Source organism: Hetaerina americana, unplaced genomic scaffold (assembly GCF_022747635.1).
Source record: "Hetaerina americana unplaced genomic scaffold, ioHetAmer1.1.p SCAF_4, whole genome shotgun sequence".
Classification (NCBI taxonomy): domain Eukaryota; kingdom Metazoa; phylum Arthropoda; class Insecta; order Odonata; family Calopterygidae; genus Hetaerina; species Hetaerina americana.
The window spans coordinates 25,393,545-25,415,990 of NW_027286985.1; the positions used below are offsets into that span (position 1 = coordinate 25,393,545).

The window sequence follows — 22,446 nt, forward strand, 5'->3', positions numbered from 1 at the left end:
TGTCGCAACTTCAACATGGGGAGGGGGAACACACACGACGATGAGCGTTCGGGGAGACCGTCTGTCATTACAGACCAACTGGCGAGCTCAGTTGACGAATTCGTGAGGAACGATCGGCGCGTCACAATTGATGACATCTGTGAACATTTTCCCAATGTTTCTCGAACAATTGTTCATGAAATTGTTAAACACCATCTGCATTATGCAAAAATTTGTGCAAGATGGGTCCCTCGCGTATCTCAATGAGCTGGCGGCGAAGGACTATGCAGCAGGAATACAGAAACTTGTCACACGTTATGACAAATGCCTTAATTTGCTTGGAGATTATGTTGAGAAGTAGTTTAAAGTATCCTCTTTCAAATAAAATTTTTTATGTTTGTTAATATTTACTTTTGTGTCTTTATTTCACGAACGGGTACTACTTTCCGGATGACCCTCGTATATCCTGAATCTATTCTTCGTATTTTCCTTATATTAGTGATCTTATTACTGTTACGGTTTTACTCATGCATTTCTACTTTCTTAACCCTAACTGATCATCCCATATATAATCATTGCCCTCCCATCCATTCTCTAATTGATGATCCTGAGTACCACTTAAGCTTCATGCACAGTCAAACTTATTGTTCTATAATCCTCGCATATGGCTTACATTCCCTTTTTTGGTATGAGAACTAACACATCTGACAAAATCTTCCGACTAGATGCCTCCCTCATAGATGCTATGAATTTACCTGTAAAAAGTTTTCCTACCATTTACTAAACCTTCAACTAGTTCAGTGGGAGTGTTATATATCCTTACAAGCTTCTTTATTTTTAGTTTCCCTCATATGTTTTCTATCTCGCATACGAGAATGTGTGTGTAAGCAATCCCCATCTACTTCATTTTCTCTGTTTGAGCATGCTGGTGTATAAATATACTAGGCATTCCACTTCCCGAATGTGGAATTTTAAGAATATTTTGTGGACCCCTGTTTTGAGCCTGGTTATTTTGAAGTACAAGTTTTCTTTTTTCTGATTTGGTAAAGAACAAGGTTTTTCTGTATTTTATTCATGTTTTTGTTATTTTTTTAGCACCTACTGGTGTAGTATTTTGAAATAACCTTCTCACTTCTTGCTTCATCTATTTCATGGTTAGACTCTTCATTGCCATCTATAAAGTTGCCAGTGGAGGAGGGTCGAGACTATCTGTGGGCAAAAACAAGGGAAGCATTCAAGTATGTGTATGAGCACCATTTAAATGATGCTGATTGGTTCATGAAGGCTGATGATGACACGTGAGTTTCTTTTCATATTAATTCTTAAAATAAATTAGGGTTTCTGAGTGTCAAAAATTCATTGGCAGTGTTCCAATCGTTTATAAAACAATCTTAAAAGTAAAAGGTGATTCTATTCTGTCAGTTTGTCTTTGGAGGTTATAATACCATAATGAATTCAGGCATATAGGTTCTATATTTTGGCAAAAGCCACTTCATGGAAGATTTTCATAAAGATAAGTGTTTTCACAATGTAATTATTTCCAGATTTCCTGCTGTGTATGAGGGTATTTTTAAAATAGTCAATATTTTGTTCTTCCTACTGCATTTGTCGTCCAGAGCTGAATAAAGAGTTCATTTTATTTGTCACCTTAATGTTTGTTTCACTGAATGTTTATTGACTGTTTTTGGCCTAAGATAAATATCTTTAAATATCAAGCAGTCAATTATTACATGTAGGTGGTTGGGTTTTATTTCTACAATTAGCTTAGATATTAACTATTAAAACCATAAACACAGTAATCAACCTCTAGGTCGATTCGTTAGGTGATGTTAGAGTTAACTCAGTCTAAGCCCAAAGGCATGTGAAATTCTTACATCAGTGTATGGGGGCCAGTGCCTATCCCTGTGCCGGTTATGGTTTCTCAGGAAGATCTGGTACCTGAAAAATCACACAGCTAGTGTGGAGTGGAGCTAGTGGAGCTGTGGTTGTCCAGAGAGGCTTGCCTGGGAATTGAACTTGCACCCTCTGGTCAGTCGTCCAACGCTCTACCCCTGGACTACCTTGACCCATATATTAACTATTTTTCCAATTAAATTTTGATGGTTGTAATGTTTGATGTGTGTTGTTGTTTGATGTTGCCTATCTTGATTGCTTTATAATTCAGACGCTGATATCATTGCCCAATTTTCGCCAAAAATTTACTCTCATTGAAGAGAATCTTTCACCATGTGTCAGACATAATATAACCTGCAGTGGCTGAAGTCATTCACTGCCTTTGAAAGTATGCTCAATACACTGCAGGAAGTCCTGAAAAAGTTATATAGCAAATGCTGCTTCATGTTGGTTTTGCACATTGCCATAAGATAATCAAATCTAACTACCCCAGAGAGTTTCTTCTAGGATTGTCAGGCTGAGCTCTCTAGGATAGCCAGGCTGACATGGTGGAAAATATGTGCATTTGAGCATTACATGTTGATTAAGTTCCATGAATTCCAATTTATTCAGATATTGAATCACTCATTACATAAAGTAATATCTATGGTTGCATTAAGTATGCCTAGATATTACTGATTTACTTCACATGCAAATCATAGGAAAATATACTGTACCTAGAAAATTACTCATTGTGTGGCTTACTTTCTGTACAGGATTCCATTGTATTTCCTCTAGTTGAAGGTATACAGTATCTAATTCTTCATCCCTCTGACTACCAGTCTGTTTATGCTCATGGATTTCATCAAGTTCAATTGGATATTTTTTATGTTTATCTTTTATGTCTTGTATTGTGTTGTTGGCCACCAACACAGCCTAGTGATTGAGTGCAGAAGTTTTCGGGATTCATAATTCTATTGCTGCCATCCAAAATAATTTCTTGGGATAAAGTGAGCTAAGTGGCTTTCATCATCATTCTCATTAATGTTTTTATTCAATATGAAAACCATCTTAAATGTTCACCACATGTTTTGCTGCTGCCTCACTGAGGTGGCTTTTATCTACTACGTTCTTCGCTTCATTCTATCCCTAATGGGTGGCTTCGGGAAACTTTAATTACTGTTTTCGTAAGCAAAGCTTTAAAAGTGTCTTGAGTGTACAAAGCCATATATTATGCAAAGGTTGTTTATGATGAGAGAGTAAACTGTGGTTTTACATAATGCTCAATGTCATTTGATAAAATAATTCAATGCCACAGTTATAGTAAATGAGGGAAGACTAACTTTGCAGATTTCACTAGAAGTTTTATTTTGCATGAAAATGGTTTAGTTTCCTTGTACCTGATGATGTAACCTTGCAAATCAAATTATAGATACTTGCCATTATGTGCATTGCTGAGGAAAGAGCTCATTTCCCTCTCAGTATCCCACTATTATCTGATTGTGACAATAAAAGTGCAATGTGTCATGTATAGTATGCTTCCATGTATATGATGAATCATTTGTGTGAGATATGATGAAGTAGGAGAGACAAAGGATGGTATGAGAGGGGGTATTTCTCTCTCCTTATTTCAACATTGTTGGCCACAAGCATAATTGATTATATCCCATTAGGCATAACAATGATTTTCTAATCTGATATATCATGTTATTACTTAATGATAGAACTATCATAAAGTCTTTTTGTTATAAAAGGTTTAAATTGTTACTTTTGAATTTGACTTCTTGCCTAATTCGTGAAGGAAAAATATTTATTATAAAAATTGAAGGGTTAGTAATTGAGGAGGCATGTGATACATTAAAAAAATTGATATACGTAGAATGGCAGTATGCCCAGAAATACCATCACTAAAATTGTAAGTTTTTATTAAAAACAATTGAAATTACGTTTCCTTAACAGAAAGGAATATGCTTGATTTATTATCGGTACATCATACCAAAGAAGTTGGGCTTCAGTATTTTTGGCGATTGCTTTATTAGATAATTACTTCTACTAGACTATTATTTGTAGAGTACACCTTTTTTGTGAGTTAAAATCCAATTTATTCAGTTGGTATGTAAATAATGGTAGTTAAGGTTTTGCCTCTATTATATTAAGTATAATCAAGCTGAATTTTATGAGTGTGATCAATTCAGTATGTCTTCTGTAAAAAGGTATTTATCTGGATTTTTCAAAAGAAGTTAAGATTTTTGGAAAAATGCCTCCAAGGTGACCATAATTTGTGTAATCTGAAAGTAGGGAATGTTTTTTTAAGATAACCTGGAAAATCAGAAAAAATCAGGAATTTTGAAAATTTACCTCGTTAACTACCCTTTTATTATCTTTCTGAAATAATTCCTAGACAGCGTGAGTAGCAACCCTCACGCCCACAATTTTATTATTGTTGAAAACGTTTATAATTTTTGGTGATGTATTTGTTAAAGGAAAGTTGCATGTACCAAGTTAAATTTTGCTGTGATGCATTTATTCAACATATACATGATCATGTAGTTCATGAATCTAGTTTTGACAGAATTTTCACTTATTTTAGGTATGTGGTGGTTGAGAATCTCAGGTACATGTTATCCCCATACCAACCCTCTGATCCCATCTACTTTGGATGTAGATTTAAGCCGTATGTGAAGCAGGGATACATGAGTGGAGGAGCAGGTAAATATGTCACAATTAAACTTGTTGCCTGTAATTTAATTATCATCATAAAATATTCTACCAACAAGAGCATTTTGCTCACATTTGGTTGCTTATTATTTTGTACTCTCTTCTATTAAAAAAGATTCTTTTATTTTGTTTTATAGACCATAGTCACTTTCCATTTACTCTTGTTATTCTGATATTAAAACCTGTATTTTATCAGCCATTGGTGGATGATGCATAAAAAAATTGTAATTTATAATAGTATTTATATATAGTACTCACTTTCAAAATTCACTTTTTCACCAAGCATTCTTTTTAACTTGTATGAACTCATAATTTCATTTTAATTTTGCTTGATGAAAACTGTCAGCCTTTCCTTTAGGTGAAAATCTAATTAATAATTATGCTATAGGGTGATTTCACAACACGGTTGTTTTGCTTTGTGCCTCCCTTACTCCAATATTTTCACATCTAAGTATTTCATGATATTTTTGATGCCATAAAGTTGAATGTTTTAATCTTACAATGGTTGGACGTTTATAGTTGTTAATCTCACCCTTGTGGTATTTCCGTAATAATGTTTTAGTATTTGCCAAATTTGACTGACTTGAAAAAATATTAATTTCAGGATATGTTCTCAGCCGCGAAGCTGTCAGACTCTTTATTGAAAAAGGTTACAATAATTCAGATTTATGCAGGGCTGATCATGGTGGCGCTGAAGATGTTGAAATAGGTTAGTATGTTGTCTATGTACATTCCTTGGTTATTCATAGTCTATCCTTTTGAGTTGAAGTGGGCTCAAGTGGGATGGGACAAGTAGGCTTGGAGTAAATGTTTGATGTGGAAGGAAGGAGGAGGATTAAGAGGGATTAATGTTATCTATTTTGTTCTTGCTGGAATTGCTGGAATACTGAAAATATTGGTAGATTGAAAATTTATGAAAACGTTTGTCCATTCTACCAGATCTCACTTAAGTTATCTTGGAGTTGTGCTTTGGCTTAGACCTCTTTTCAGAATGAATGCCTCTTTGCTGGGCACAGTTATTCCCACACCAAATATAGTTACATGGCAACCAAAATATTTTCACCTTAAAACCGTTTGTCATTGATATACCATGTTGGCCTTGTTTTATTGTAATCCCTAGATACTATACATTCTTGAGGGCTTCTAAAATAATTCTGTACAGTAAAAACACCCTTGACCATAATATGTTACCTTTTTAAGCTTGTTCTACCCTTCATTCCATTGTTTCCGAAAGACTTTTGCTCTTCTTGAATCTTTTCCCTTTGCATTACATTTTCCTTTCTGTTACAGCCTTTAAAATTCCACTGCCTCTTGGGTACTTCTTCCATTCACTTTTCCCATTTTCAAAATTTCCAATAACCATAAAGCCTATTTTTTTCTCTCATCTCAAAGTGAAAGTCTGTTAGCCACGAAATAGTGAACTGTACACATCTTTTTTTTATTTCTCCTCGTCTGGAGTGTTTTTCTTTTTTGTAAATGTGAATTTTTATTTTCTATTGCAATTTTTATTGTAATCTAATAAGATGTTTTTGTCCCAATCGCTCAATGTAAGAGTTATTCCAACTTAATGAAAGTATGTTCATTGTCTTCACTTTCTTGATGTTGTTGGTATCATTTTTTTAAATTCATCTTCCTCTAACCCAAGTTGATTGCAAGGGAAATGCTGAAGGGTAAAATAATCTCCAGTAATATATAACCTGTTATTGTCTCACCTCCACCTAACACAAGTTGTTAGGGGAGATTGCTGATAGGTGTTACCACAGCTGGTTATTATAGAGGGATTCTATTGGTGTTTAGGGGTATGGTTAGGTATGAATATGTTTTAAAGGGATTAATTATAAATTGTTTTCCGGTTAAGTATGATTATATTTAAAAAGATTAATTATGAATTTTTTGCTGGTTTATCAATTTTTCTGTAAGAATTCCCATGAAACTACTATGTATTTTCCTACCATTTAGTGTCATTTAAATTATCAGATTGAGATGTTAATTCTTGTATTACATTTTTTGATCAAATCAAAAATAAAAAAATAGTTTCAACTTCTGCTCAGTAGGACTTCAGAAAAACAATGGAAGATCATATCAAAATAAGTGTGGATAATTCATGCATGGCAAAAGGAAATGTGGTATTTGTATGATTTTTCATTGAAGTCCTATGAGAACCAAATGATAATTAACCACTGTGGATGCAAAGGTGTTGTAGTATCTTTGATTATTTAAAGTTTTGTGGTATTCATGTGGAATATGAACTGAAATGTTTACTTTTCAGGTAAATGCTTAGAGAAGCTGAATGTCAAAGCTGGTGACTCAAGAGATCCCTTGGGCCGTGGTAGGTTTTTTCCATTTGTTCCGGAGCATCATTTAATCCCTGGCCATGTGGAAAAGGACTTCTGGTATTGGAAATACATATATTATCCTAGTGAAGAGGTACGTTCATGAACTAATAATTATTATTATTATTATATTATGAAGGACTGGTAATTATCTTCGTAAATTTTTTACCAAGATCCTATCCTTATACTCATTGCGTCCAATTTCATAAAATGAAAAGTGATTCCAAAAAAAACTGCGGGAGATGCCATTGAAATGAAAAGTGATTGTTGTGTGCAAGTCTATTTTGGTTGAAGGAAAGTGCGCATTTACGTAGGAGCTCCGGTAAACCATTCATCTTCTTGAGCAATCAGAGTTATTGTGACAGAATTATCCCTGACTGAACTTTTTATGTCTCCCTTCAGAGAAAAGTCATTTGTAGGTATTTGTCAAGGTTATCTATCTTCTCTGGTAAATATATTTGGTTCTTCTGCTATTTATATATAATGAGGTAAAACTAATACTTGGTGCTTCCTCTCATAAACTTATTTATTTCATGACCAGGTTCCATTACAATATAGTATCTTCAGGTGTCAAAATATACGGAGTTCACTCTTTATTTGACTCGGGCTATTTCTACAGCTTCCCAAATTTATTTGAGGAAACTGGTTTTCTTTCACTGACATTTTAATGTTGACAAATTCAAATTCATGTGCAACTCAAGTAAGGGCATGGTGTATGTTTTCGACTGCTCTTCAATGTTCTTCCAGTCTGCATTTAATAGCTCTTTTTGTGTGTCTGATGTACTATATATCATGGTGCAGCTGTACAGGATTTCATACGCACCTTTATAACCTGCACATGGGAAGGTGTCATTGACTCTTGGGAGCAGATCACATACTTTCTTTCCTATAGTAAATCTTAGGGTCATGTTTTGTTATTTCAGGGTCCTTATTAATTTCTGCATGGTGTCAGCATTGTAAGGGGATGTCAAAAAGCCCTCTGATTTGTTGGCATCCTTTGCTAATGTAAATGCATTTCATTATCTTCTGTAGGATAGCCTTGGGATATCTGTTATGACTAAAAGGAAAAGAAAATGCTGCCTCATGTATTAATGGCTGATATATGTAAAATCTTTAAATTATTCAATGTATCTTCTCGCAAAATCTTGCCTCATCTCTTTGAATTTCTCGGTCTCTTCAATCCACCATTGAGGTCATACATTTATGTATTCTTGTGAATAGAATTAATATTTGCCAGCCCACGCTATGTATTGTTTTACTACTTAAAATGAAAGCAGCATAAATTAAATGACTGAATCAACAACTTTCATGAAATTGTTGCATTGAAATGCATTTTAGCGGAAGACTCCATTAAAAGTTACTGTTGCGGCATTTCATGCAGTTTCTTTGGAATCTGAAAAATATATTTAATTGTTTATAGCTTTGATAAATATTTTAAAATATTAAAATTAATAAAAATATTTAAAATTAATGCTTAAAATAGTATTGTATTTCTATTACATTCACTATTTATGGTGAATTATTTCATGTTGAACTTTATTTATCATTTTGTCGTGACATATATATCGCATTTGTTTTCAACTTGTTGTTTTAACCTTATATTTGTATGAAATATTGATCATTTTAGTTGCCTTATGTTTCCACTGTCTATAATGAGAGTAGTAGAGAGAGTAGAGAGATTGAGAGAGTACCTGCAAAATGTGTTTTGCCACAGTGTGAATCTATCATCATACAATTAAAACTAAGTAGTTTCATTTCATCATAATGTGCTGGAAATGGATCAGAAATAGGAAGTTTGTGGTTTTCAATGTGAAACTATGCACATAAGATGCGGGTGGGCACCTGAATTTTCGTGGAGGAAAAAAGTTGTTGAAGGTTATACAGTTATAAGGTAGCATAAGTGCAGAAGAGAGTTTATTACAATTTATTTCAGTGAAAATGCCATCTCAAAATCTTCTAAAACCTTAGTAAATATGCCTGGAAAACCCTTGGAGGCGGATGAAATGAGGTGGTGTCAAAAATGTGTTTATATGAGAGATGATAATTTAACAAAGATAAATTCTTTCTCTACCCCTCACCTTTTTTCGAAATGTGATATTGGATGTGATAACTGTGGAGGACTGCCTTCATACCTGGGCTACCAGAACAAAGGGAACATATAATCTCCCTTTACCACCCCTTTCAAGCCCTTGTGACCATTCATCCCTTTGGCCAGGAAGGTGCAGGATGAAGTTTTTGGGGAATAAATTTTCATATCAGTATTTTCTACTTTTATGAACTAGAATTTACAAGTTTTACAGAGTCTTCACCGAAGTTCACATTTGAATTCTGTAACAATGATTCAAAAGCTATTGAATTACCTAGACATCATTATACACAATAGCTTCTTCCATGATATACATGTAATGGCTTTTATTTAGCATTTTATCTCAATTTGGGAATCTTCTGATACACTTATTACATGGGGGATAACAGTACTATTATCCCTCCCAGTAGAGCATTTTGATTGTCAGTAGGATGTTGAAAACTGTGATAGAGGGGAGATAGTTAGTCAACCAAGGAAGGGGCAGGAATAGGATAAGGGTATTGGATGAAATGAATGGAAGATGGAAGTTAATGGTGGTAAAAAGGGGTTTACTGTAGTGTAGGATATTGGGTTGTGTTTTGTTAGGAGATGCAAGGAAAATGTCCCTGTACCATTTGGTAGCTTGTACCCTTCTAAAACCCTCCTTAATCGGATGGTTACCGATAATATGTCTAACAGATTAAGTTACTTGACACAATGAGGCATGATAATTAATAAAGGACATCACTATATAGAACTTTTATCTAAACGATTTCATGAATCTTCAATACTGCAGTTGATATTACAATTTTTCAAGAAATTTTAGTGAGTGAAAACTGCCCATTTTTTTGTTATTGTGCATCTAAGGAACAGTTCCAAAGCTTTCATTTTAATACTGGGTCTTATTTTAATTTCAAGAATGTGTGAAAAATGAAGTTTTATTAATAAAAACCTATAAAAATCCTATCAAAGTAGGATGAAAACTGATGCTATGAATCAGTGTTCTGTTGGTGAAAGTGTCAAGAAGTCAATTGTTGAATGTCACATCCACTGGTTGGACTTAGGCATTTGAAATACTCTCTACTCAGTGCTTGATGGGAGGGAGAAATATATAACTGAAACTTTCTGATGTGATCCATACCCTTGACTCTTGTGATAGGAAGGTGATAATCTAGACAACATGCAACACAATTGTCATTCCTTGGTAGGAAAGGACTAAATTGAAGGTTGAAAATAAATTGCATCAAGGTCCATATTTTCAAACATTTGATTCCAATAGCTTAAAACTTTCATATTTATGCTCTATATGTACCTGATATTTCTTTAAGCACCACATTCTTGCTCATAAGGCCATAAATAGGGCAAATTTGCTTTTTGTTAAGGCTGAATAGTCATCACCCTTTATTTTTATCACTTCTCATATTTATGCCGTTGTCAGCCCTGGTGGTGGTAGGGTAATGTCCTTGCCTGCCAACTCAGAGGTTGCAGGTTTGATTCCCACATAGGAGAGTTTTCCTCCCCCTAGGGCTTGGGTGTTTATAATGATTGTCTTCACTGTATGTATATATCAAAGTTAGATGAAAGAAGGGACTATTAAGTCTCAATCTCTCAGCAATAATAAAAAAAAGTCATAAAATAAATATTAAATATTTCCCAAGACACATTTCAATACATTAGTACATTTTGCCATTTCACTGATTATATTCCCTGGAATCCATTATTTCCTCTATTTTTCGAGTGTGGGCTTTGTCAAAAAATCAGCTTGCATTATTTTGGTGTTTGTCATATAGCAAAATGAAACTAGTGCATGTTAGAGAGTATTGTTTTAAGTTGTACAATATCATTTCATATAATTTTTCATGTAACTCAAAGAATAAAATAATTTTACATTGGTATATTGAATGGCCATTTCATGGACAATCAAATAATTACTGCGACAGTGCAAAAAATCTCTAGCATATAAAATTATAAGAGTGTAACATGGCCATCTTCATTCAAATTACAGCCTTTGTGTGAGAGTGATAAAATTCATCCTTAGAACTCAAATGCTGCTCAATTAAGCAATTGCCTATGGACAGCAGTCCTCACCTTTGATAAACTTTTCGCCTATTTATTTTATGCATGTTAATTCTCTGGTTTAATCATTTTTGAGACCAATTCTTACTACTTACAGATCAAATATAATTTGATCATGTGGACTGAACTGGTATATGTTATATCTGCCTACTACTCTCAATCCCATCATGAACTAAAATTTTGGCTTGGTGAATGTCAATTTAGTAGAATGTTAATTGACATATGAATAACTAGAAAATTTCTGAAGAGTATTTTGATTTTGAGTGGTTTTTATAGTGCTTTCTAATTTGATTATTTTATTATCAGGGAATGGGATGCTGTTCAGACTCAGCTGTTTCATTCCATTACATGCCCCCAAACCAAATGTATGTAATGGAATACCTCATATATCACCTGCGTCCCTATGGGATAACCCATCGGATAGTGGATGAATATGGGCATGGAGTGTCATCAAGGACTCTTGAGTCTGTTACCCTATCCAGCATGGAGCACAACATTGATGATGAAAACCACACAACCATCAGATCACCGACTGTGCCATAAATGATTGGTTGAGGGTGTGTGTTTGTGTATGTATGAGTGCATGTGTGGTGTGTTATTGCATATCAACATCTTTGGGTTGAGCCGCCATTATGTTTAAGCAACCTGATTAACTGTCAAGGATTGAAATGCTCAAATATGATTAATATTAAAACGTTCCTGTTAACTAGGTAGTGGGAGTTGGAAGTGCCATTCTTCATGAACATGAATTACAGACTGCTGAGAAAGTGCTCTTCTGCTGCTACTTCCCTTGGAATTCAAAGCAATAGTTATATCAGCCCATATGGCAGCTGTGCACAATTGTCATTATCTTTTATCTAGGGAAGTCATACTACTGATAAGAAATACTGTTTTTGTAGTGTTAAAATTTCATTCTCTTAGGGACCAGGAGTGCTTTCTTCTGAGGGCTCTTCCTACTAATTACCAAAGATAATACTGATAAGTTGTAGTAGAAGGACAAGTTTATTTATATCTCTCAGTGAGCCAACAATATTTTGTACTCTGTGATCAAGTCATTCATTTTTCATAATATGTTTTTTAGCTTTAGTCCAAATATTGTGAGACCATATCATGTTCTTGTTTCCATGCGTTGTTGCATGTGAAACATTGTGTGATAATTGCTGCCATATTAGATGTAGGATAGTACCATGTTTACCCCAAAGGAAGCTAAACATCTTCTTTTTCTGTATCACATGTAGGATTGTCAAAACTTCAGGCTTCCCATGAATGTTTTATAGGCAAATGCATGCTATGCTGGGAAGGATAAGTCAAATAACTTAAGCTATCACAGGAAATTTCAAAGACTGATCATATCGTAATGTTCAAGAAATCCATTAGAGTTGATATTCAGCTACGTCTTGTCAAAAATAAAGGATGTCGGGCATGTAAGTACCATTTTAAACTTTCAAGAACACACTATCGTTATATTTTCATGGAGATATACCATAATCAAGTTATCATTTGATAACAAAGTAATCCTAGCTGTAATATTCACATGTACAAAAATTCATATCCTGTTTACATTCTAAACAAATTACAATCCAATACAATTGAGATACATGGAGCATATTGAGGTTATTTTGACATTTCAAAGGAAATGTGTTCATTCAATGTAAATAATTTTTATTTCTTTACTTGGAGTTTAAAACTGTCAGGGGTAAGCTTCTGGGTATTGTGTGTTATTGAAAGAAAGTGTTTTTGGCCGTGATCCTAGTGATATTCAGAGTGGTTGTGTTAGTGTTTGAAACTAACTTTTTAGTATTTATTTGCTAGCTAGGTTATTCTACACCGTCAAAACAATCATTTACATATGAATCATCAGAGGCTAGTCATCTAAACACTACAAATAAATCTAGCTAGTGAAAATGATAATTATTTCATTTTTGTTTCGTCAGGAAATAATTGGGAAGATAGAGCAGCTTCAGCCTGCAGCTAGAGATGATTTTTGTCTTTTATTCCTAGAAAGGGAATTTTTTATGAATCTAAGTTGAATTCAGTCAGTAGAACCAGTGGGAGGGATTGACAGATGAAAATGACATGAGTATTAATCGTACAAAAATATTTTTGTTTCATCATGTTGTTAATGTCATTATTATGAGGCTTTAAATCAATAGTAGATGTCTGTTTGTTCTCATAGTCATGTAGTAATCTATTCAGCGTGTATAGAAAAAAGAGGTTCAGTATTGGCTGCAGTTAGTCCAGTAGCAACTTTATTGCTTTAAGTAATTATTCATAATTAACTGTGGATAGTGAAAATGAATTAAATGAAAGTTAAAGATTTTTTGTATAATTTTACCAGAAAATTCTCCTTTGCTGGGAAGTGATTGATGGTCTCTTGGGTAGTTTTTGTCCTCCGTTTGCTCTTTTATTGAATTCATTCAGTTTGTGGTTTTCATATTACCATCAGACCAGTGAGTGGGTACATCACCTGCCATGGTACCTAACTAGATTAATTTCATGAAATGCATTGCCCAAAGTTGTTGCTTCAGTAATTGGCATTTTTGTGGAAATTTAAGAAAAAATTATAATTCCGGAATGTATTCAGTGGTAGCCCCCATTAGTTCACTGCACTGGACAGTCATTTCCATCACAATTGAACCTCAAATTAGAAATCTCATTCCACCAATTTAAGAATGAATATGAAGTAGTGCTTGTCTTTTATACAATAAGGCAAAATAGTTTTTATCACTTTCAAGTATTTCATTGCAAATTGCTTTCATATTCACTTTGCCTATTTGTATCCAATAGAACATGAACTTATCTAACAGTGAATTACTGATTAGGTGAAAGGTAGGGAGAAGTGAGAATCCCTTAATGCATTTTGTAAGATGAGAATGGACATAGTAATATACTTGTAACTTGAAGTTGGACAAAAAGTGCTAAGTTTGGATAAAAAGGTGCAATTTTCTCAGTTAATATTTATCCAAGTAGTGCTGGAAGTTATATGCATAACCCACTCGTAATAAGACAGTATCATAAGTGGAATAATATGGGAGAGCTGGATTATGGCCAGTGTGTGAAAGCCTCATTTCCATCAATATAATCACAATTGACAAGAATGTGATTTTAGCACGAGATAAACCCTCATCCTTTCAGATTCTGACTGAACTACGTTATTAAATATCACATTGGTAGCAGCTAATAGTAAATAAATGGAACACTCAAAGTTCTTGGGTTGGTTGAGGGAATGGTTCTGAAGTAAAAATGGCAGCTTAACCACATAGTATTGTCATATCATGTGATGGATGAATTGTCAAATTTTGCAGTCATTTGAGCCTAATATAATCTTCATTTGCCAATGGGAAGTTCTGGAAGATGTTAATATGTAATTTGGGATTGTCTTCCTTTAGGGTACTTATGGTAAAAAATTGCATGGCATTGGACTATTCATTGTGCTCTATGAGTCATGTAATACATTTATCATTCATTGAAGATTAGTTAACTCTTCCATCATATTTCATTCCATATATGTATCAAAGAATTTCATTCATACTTCATTCATTCTGCATTTAATGATTGGTTTTCCTTCTAATTTGTTAGTCATTTATATATTTGCTCATCTTGGTATTAGTTGTGAGTCATTTGTTATGTGTGGAAATTTTGAATTGATGGTGAGATTTGTGTTTTTTTTGGTTGATAATAATATTTTTAAACATCACATACTAAAATGTTACACGCTTAATTTTCATGGCATACAAATAAATGGAAGTTAACATTTATTTATAAATTGTGTCAATTTTTAAGCGAGCAAACTGTTTTTCATCCTGCTAAAAGTACCAAACAAAGAATAATATTCATGTTACTTTCATTACTTCATATCCCATATTTTTAAAGCCTGGCATAGTCAATACATGCATGGTTTGTATTTAAAGTGTGGGAAAGATCCACTCTGATATTGTTCGGAACTAGTTTCGTACAGATCTTTTGAATCGCAAAATTTTCAGTGATTATGGTTGTGCACTGTCATTTTATCAATGCTAATACATCATCAGGACGCATCTTTGTTTTACCAAGTAATCATGTTGCATTGAAAACTGCATGTCGAAAGCTTTGAGAAATTATTTGTTTACATTTTTTAAGTTATCCCTGAGAAATTATTTGAGGATAACTGATTTTTTATTGGAATTGTGATGGATGTGTATGGCATTGCACACACATGTTGAAAAAGAGTTATGAACAAAAATAAAAATATAACTAGCCTGATCACCCTGCCTTGATGGACATTAAAACTCTTGAGATGAAAGAGAGCATCAAGGTTGGTGGAAATTATGAAGAACTGTTTGAGGAAGGAAGTATTGTTAGGCAAACAAGACGAAGTTCTTTCAATGCATAGACTATAATAGTCACTAAGAATTTTCAAAAACTAACTTAAATAGGTATAGTAGGTCCAAGTTTGCGAACAGAAAGTAATTCGAGGAGGCTAAATCTGATGAATAGGGTGCATGAAGTAGCAATTCAAACTTTAATTCATGAATTTTGGCCATTGCAATAATGGATTTGTGAGCTGGTGCATTGTCTTATTGAAGCAACACTTTTTTCTTAGCCAAATGCAGCCGCTTTTGCTTGATTTCTTGGCTCAAACAATGCAATAAGTTAATTATAATACTGGTATAATACTCGCTGTTGATAGTTTTTCCTTTTTCAAGATAGTATTTCATGATGAAAATTATCCCTCGTGCATCCCAAAAAACTGATGCCATGGCCTTAGCTGCAGATGAAATGGTATTCGTTTCTTTGGAGCCGGTTCTCCCTTATGAATCCATTGTTTTGATTGTTCTTTTGTCTTGGGTGTGAAGTAATGGACCCATGTTACATGGCTATGGTTATGAAAAAAATTCTTTGTTGCTGTGAAACTTTGCTAAACACTCAATTGAAACATCTTCACGACACTGGTTTTGTCGAGTGTGGGCAAACGTTGCACCCATCTTGCACTCAGCTTTCTCATGCCCAAATTTTGTCAATATGCGATGTCCTACACATTTTGAAATGCCTTCTGTGTCTGCTACCTGCTGCCATTCATTTTCAGTTGACGATCATCCAGTATCACTTCGTTGATTTTCTTCACCGTTTCTGGAGTCGTCACCTCATTTGGTCGACCAATGCGATGCTCATCTTGACAGTTTCTACGATCTTGTTTAAACTCTGCTACCTGATATTTGCTGTTGTTAACAGAGGAGCAGACTCAACCAGAGTAGAATTCTGTTCAGCTTTTATATTGTTTCGGCTGAGGCCCTTCAAATGAAAGTATTGTATCACGTGAAAATAGGCAATTTTCTCCATTCTCACAAATTCACTGAAAACGTTCCCTATTAATGACTGCCAAGAAATACTAACCAACATAGCATGTTCAAACTTGAAACATATGCTTTATAATTTGCATACTTTCTAATACAATGATATTTTTCAAAAAACTACCGCCATCTCTTGGTCAGGCCATGTACTCTTGGTCCTTCCCAAGTAAATGGTTGAATTTTTTTGAATAATTATTTAAGCTTTAGTAAATGATATCCAACCAGTGTACTAAAAAATAAATGGGTGTCTGTATTTTTGGTAGATAATCATGAAAGTATTAAGGTGGAGCACATTTAACCTTTTTATTCCATGAAAAAGAAATTTTCTACCTTACTATTTAAAGTAACTATATATTTGGTCCCTCAAATAGTCACCAATTAACTTAAAATGAAGGCTGTTTAACCATCATCAAAACAGCATAGGATAGTGCTTACTCTGGGCTCTCTCAACTGAAAAATAAAGATATTTTGGAAGGGTACCATAATTACTGTAAAAGAAAAATTCAAGTCTGTCCTGAAATCCAGTACACATTTTAAGCATTAGAATGCAGTATGGATTCTGGTTGAAAAATTGAAAAGAATATTGGAATATGGGCCTATTTAAAAGAAAGTATATTCAAGTATGATTTCTTGTGCATTATGGACAGAAATTATACTTTTTATCAACAAAATAGATGAATGGATTTTGAAAGTTCATGGATATAATCTGAGTTTCAAAATTTTATAAGTAATGTTTTTTTGCAATGAACTTTGACTAATGAATTCATCTAGCAATGAAATGAAAACTGAAATTTTTGGCCTTTTACATGGTATTGTAAACATAATATAGCACAAACCGTATAGTTTCAGGCTTAACCTCGTGGAAACTTTCCACTTAGGAGAGGAATGATAATAAGCACTTGTGATCTCCCATATAATATAGTGGAAGTCACAATTGTTAATAATAATTTCTCTGCTTTGACATAACACCAAGGACAATCACAACATCTAACCTAAGTGAAGGAAAACCCACCAAATTATGAATTAAGCCTCTGACCTGGTTAGCAGGAAGGGATGTTACCCTTTCGCCAAGGAAGCTAGCAGAAGTAGTATATTTTATGAAATTGGAAAGTGTGTTAAATGTAATATTTCTATAAGCGAACATGCCTATTCATTCAGAAATTAATTTTTATGAAAAAATTCCAGTTTTAGAGTAATTTCAATAATATAGAAGTGTTATTGGTAATGACATTGTAGTATTAATATTTAGGTCTTAAAGTAAACTATGGTTAACTCAAGACCAAGGACAGGACCCAAACCATGGACCTAGTGTGGGTCGAGGTAGCCCAGGGTGTAGAGCGTTGGACTACTGACCGGAGGGGAACCCGGAATCCTCCTGGTCCCGGATTCGATTCCCGGGTAAGTCTCTGGGCACCTGCGGCTTCACCCAAACTTTGTGATTTAACCTTGGCTTTGAACAGTTAACCTTGGCTTTGTGAATTTTTGGGTACCTGGGAAACCTTTACCGGCACAGGGAAAGGAACTGGCCCCCCTACCCTGATGTGTGAATTTCACACGCCGTGTAGGGCTTAGTACTGGGTGAATCTTCCAAACCGGCCTTCAAGTTGATTACTTTGTTAATGGTTTTTAGTTGTAAAGTAGGGAAAATACTGGATGGAGCATGTTGGACACTAGGTTAAAAAGTTTTAAAAAATCTCCGAAGAGCGCGCAGGGGAATTAGCGGAGTGGAAGTAGTGGCGTTAGCTATAGGAAACGACGTCATTTTCAGTAGTCACCAAGCATTGGTCTGGTGAGCATCGAGGTTTGTCGTTGAAACCTTCTTCAAGAACGAGTGTGTAGTGGCGACGCAGGGAGCGCCGTGGTCTACCGATGAAGCGCATTTTCACCTTTCCGGCTTAGTAAATAAGCAAAATTTTCGTTACTGAACGCCTGACACCCCTTGCGAACTTCATCCAAGACCTCTTAATAGCCCCAAATTGACAATTTGGTGAGGTGTGTTCTCCATAGGCATTATTGGGCCTTGCTTTTCTGAATCTCGAGGTTCAACTGTTACTGTGAACTCAGTGCGCTATTGTGAGATTCTGGTGAACTTTTTACTCCCCTAAATGGAAGATGGGAGAGTATTATGAGGAATATGACACAGAAGCCTTTTGGTTTCAACAAGATGGTGCTACGGCTCATGCCGCCCGTCGGTCACGCCAAATCCTGCGAGAAGAATTTCCCGGCCGCCTGATTTCCTTACGAAGGGCTATTCCATGCCCCCCTCGCTCCCCGCATTTGAGCCCATGTGATTTTTTTTTGAGGATTACAAAGCTGAGGTGTACAAAGTTCGACCAAGGACCTTGGAAGCCCTTAAGGAGTAAATTAAAGATGTCATCGCGGGAATGACGCAAGATATGCTGAGAAGAGTTTTCAAAAACTTTTTGAACGACTCAACATGTGCATATTGCTCACCAAGGTCGTCACCTGGAGGAAATAAATTTTAAAGCTTAATGAAAAAAAATGCATTAGTTGTAGTTTTCAGGAATGAAATCTTTTTTAATTATCTTAGTTGAGTTTTTTCCAATCCACCTGTCAGATCAGGGAGTCTATTGTCTCGCCCTGTACAAGCTGCTACTATTTAACTCATAGCTTGGGAGTTGTGAAGGAACAGTTAGAGTTAACTCAATATAAGTTGCTCAAGGCTTGTCATGGGCTGATTAGATTAGTACAGTTGAGAGATGGGAGCAGTGCATTTTGGTGGTCTAGGTTATGTCTTCCGCTGAAATATATTTGCTCCCACCACTCATCTATTTAGCAGTATTATAACCAGTCCTTCATCACACAAAGATACCTTCAAGTAGGGCTTTGACTTCAACTGTTCCTCTTTTTCTTAGCCTCAAGATTTGTTCATTAATTAAATATACACATGAAGTGCATTCATTCTTCACCCGCAAAATTATGGTTAGTTTAATGAGACGAAATGAGTATGCTAATTAAGTATACAATATTGAATGGAAGTATGAGGGTAAGTCAATAAGAAATCGCAAACGTCGGTAAGACTAACGCAGGAGCTGCCAAAAACATTTCTTGGGAACACTCAAGAGCATCCACCGTTAAGTCTCGACTTACCCACCACCGATTTTCATCTGCTCAGACTCCTGAAAAATCATTTGGGTGACTGATGCTTTGAAAATTATGATGCCGTAGTCCAAGAGGTAACTCGTTGGCTTCGACAGCGAATAAAAAACTTCTTTGCTGCTGGCTATCAAGGGCTTGTAAAGAGATAGGATAAGTGTTTGAATGCACAGGGTGAATATGCAGAAAAGTAAAATAAAATTCAGGAAGTTACTTTGATTATAATTGCTTCTATCCAGTTTTGCGAGTTATTTATTGACTTACCCTAGTACATACAATCAAACGATCACAGTTAACTTTTAACTCATTATAATCAGTTATTCGTGAGAATAGTTTTAATAAATAATTATAAAAGATCCGGAAAAAAATATGAGACTTGTCCTTCTGCGCACGAACTGCTTGACGGATCACAATCGATGAGGTGTCGCCTTATAGCGGCATCTGCGAGAAGTAACTCAGTGCCTTGTTCGTGGCCCTATCTCGACTTGTTGCTGCACAACCGCGATTCTTGCCTGAGCTTGCACACAATTACTGTACTAATTCTCGAGTAAGTAAGAATGACGATGTTACGTGTGTGAATTGAATTTTGGTTTCGCCTCGGGAAAGGTGCAGCTGAAATTTATGCAATGGTTCATGAGGCATACGGTAATGCATCCATGGTCACAGTGTTGAGGCAAAGGGGTGGAAGGGTCCATTTTTCCCAAGACCCAAAAAAGTTCGGATGTCGAGATCAAACGTGAAGGTGATGTTGATCGTTTTCTTCGATTAGGAAGGGATTATTCAGTATTAATATGTCCCAAAAGGGCAAACGGGGCAGCATTATATAGAGGGGAATAAATTATACGGTATACTACAAGTATCCAGATGCCACTGGGTCTTATCTCGCTAATGACGTTCCTATGCCCATGCATGCACATGATCAGTGGTGCCCAAGGCCGTGGCCAGGGAGCCAGGTCATGATGAATTATGCCATTCAAGTTCTCAAAAGGCTGCCTGGCGCACACGTGGAAGAATTAGTGGCAAAGACCTCTTGTAACATTTTAGGTTGAGTAGAGAATTTTTTACTCCATTGCCACTAACAAAAGTTGAAATTTTTACTATATGTTTTTAATGAGCTAAATTATTTCTTCGCGAAAGTTACTCTGGAGCACTGACCTTGTCCAATGGTTCCTTTGAAAGCAAAAAATAGCTGTATGACTAAATTTAAAAATGAAATTTGATAACCAATTATATTTTGTTATGAATAGCATGTGAAAAGGGAATATACTGCATCAGGAGATCAACGGTAGAATAACCCTCAAACAGTTGGTTTTAACCGATTGGCATACATCTAGTAAACTTATTGTCACAAGCTTTTACCCAAAAGACAAGACAATTTCAGATTAAACTATCCTGAAAGTTATGTGACCAACAAAGAGTCAATTTTGTGCGTGGGGCTTAAATAAGGGGCTACATATGGTGAATTGATCGGCAGAAGAATAACGTTCATTGATACAAATTTTATTTGTTGTTCTCCGAAAAATGAGTATGCGTGTACTATTTCTAAGGACTGATTCATGAAAAGCGCCTTTTGTTTTTCAAATATTAATAGTGCATTATGATATTATTGCCTATCGATCCGTTACAAAAAACTCTACTTTTTAACTGTATACGGTATCGCAATGTGATCTAAGCGTACAATTGGATGCCATCTTAGGTTCGGGCTACATATGAGTAAAATAAATGTGCCGGAGATTGCTTTCAATATTCTAATGTATTTCGTGTTTTAAGATATATATAGTGAGTATATTTATTCGCACATGTTTTCCTTCAAATAGTGTCGATACCGCCTATCTCTTCGCGGACCCTAATTTTTAATAAAATATTTGGTTCGAGTTAGTTTTTTTCCACATGCCCGTCACACGTTTTCACTTAATCCACGCCCGGCCTCGATCTTTCTCACAATTCTCGAGACGACACCATGGGGCCATCGCAATAAAGAAATAAAAGAAATCGCTTCCCTGCCTCAGCGCCTTGCTTATCACGGCCCCAACTCTCTCCCTTTCCCACCTCCCTCCCTCCCTGTCCTCGCCTATCTCCTGCGCGCAGACGCCATGTTTCTCCCCTTCCTCCCGATTTCCCGCCTTCTCCCTCCCCTCCGACGCCCATGTGTCGCGGCGACGGCGCAAACTCGGGCTCTCATCATTCTCTCCTCTGCTCTCCTCGAAGAGGGAGCCCGCAGCCTCTCCCTCGGACGGCGCTCTGCGAGACGTGACAGCCCGACGCCGGGGCCGCCTCCTATACCCCCGCGTCACCCTAAATCCTCTCGAGACCCCCTCTTCTTAAACCTCGCTCACACTCGCCCACTTCCCCCCTCCACCTCCGGACAATCCCCGCCCGAGAGTCGAAGAGGACGGGCACCGCCCTCTCCTCTTCCCTCCCTTCCCGCCCACGGTGAGAGAAAACATCCTATTCCTTTTTTTTAACCCCTTCTCTCACCGGAGGGAGGGGTGAGGCGAAGAGGTGGGGGGCAGGAGTGAAGAGAGGGAGTCGGGAAAGAGAAACAAAAGGGGAGGGACGGGTGGTACCAAGAGGGTAAGCGCATCTCTTCTTGTGCAGACACCAGGGACAGCACCCAGGCCGGGAGTCCTCCGATGGCAGGGGAAGAGACCCGAAGGCCGAGCGGTGTGGAGTGAGCGATTTGGGAAATAAAAGAGAGGCCACGTAAGTCTCTGGGCTCCTTTCACTCCCTGCTGTCTATCTTTTTGACGCTCTCTACCTGTCGCTTTATTTCGCTCAAGTGTGCTTACCTGTCTGTTTATTTTTCCCTTTCCCCCCCCCGTCCCTATGGTAACGCTCCGTCGTATTGCGTCCTCATGCATGACCTGCCTTGGTGTGTGCGTGCGAGTGAGAGAGAGAACGTCAACCATCGCCACCTCCTTATTCTCTGCCTCCACACCATTCTCTCCTCCTGCTC

General features: G+C 36.2%; 2 protein-coding genes across 7 annotated transcripts in view; both read left to right on the top strand.

Moving 5' to 3' along the window:
• LOC139692605 (glycoprotein-N-acetylgalactosamine 3-beta-galactosyltransferase 1-like) overlaps positions 1 to 14,801 on the top strand; it is a 130,819-nt gene extending 116,018 nt beyond the window's left edge. For all 4 annotated transcript variants that reach the window (XM_071590889.1, XM_071590891.1, XM_071590890.1 and 1 more), the window contains 5 exons: positions 1,139 to 1,277; positions 4,442 to 4,560; positions 5,174 to 5,278; positions 6,839 to 6,996; positions 11,350 to 14,801. In XM_071590889.1, coding sequence (XP_071446990.1) covers positions 1,139 to 1,277; positions 4,442 to 4,560; positions 5,174 to 5,278; positions 6,839 to 6,996; positions 11,350 to 11,586 — 758 coding nt within the window. In that variant the 3' untranslated portion in view covers positions 11,587 to 14,801. The remainder of the gene's footprint in view (positions 1 to 1,138; positions 1,278 to 4,441; positions 4,561 to 5,173; positions 5,279 to 6,838; positions 6,997 to 11,349) is intronic.
• A 6,895-nt stretch (positions 14,802 to 21,696) lies between these two features.
• Positions 21,697 to 22,446, top strand: part of IA-2 (tyrosine phosphatase IA-2) — a 221,657-nt gene continuing 220,907 nt past the window's right edge. For all 3 annotated transcript variants that reach the window (XM_071590593.1, XM_071590595.1, XM_071590594.1), the window contains exon 1: positions 21,697 to 22,193. The gene's annotated coding sequence lies outside the window, so the exon portion shown is untranslated. The remainder of the gene's footprint in view (positions 22,194 to 22,446) is intronic.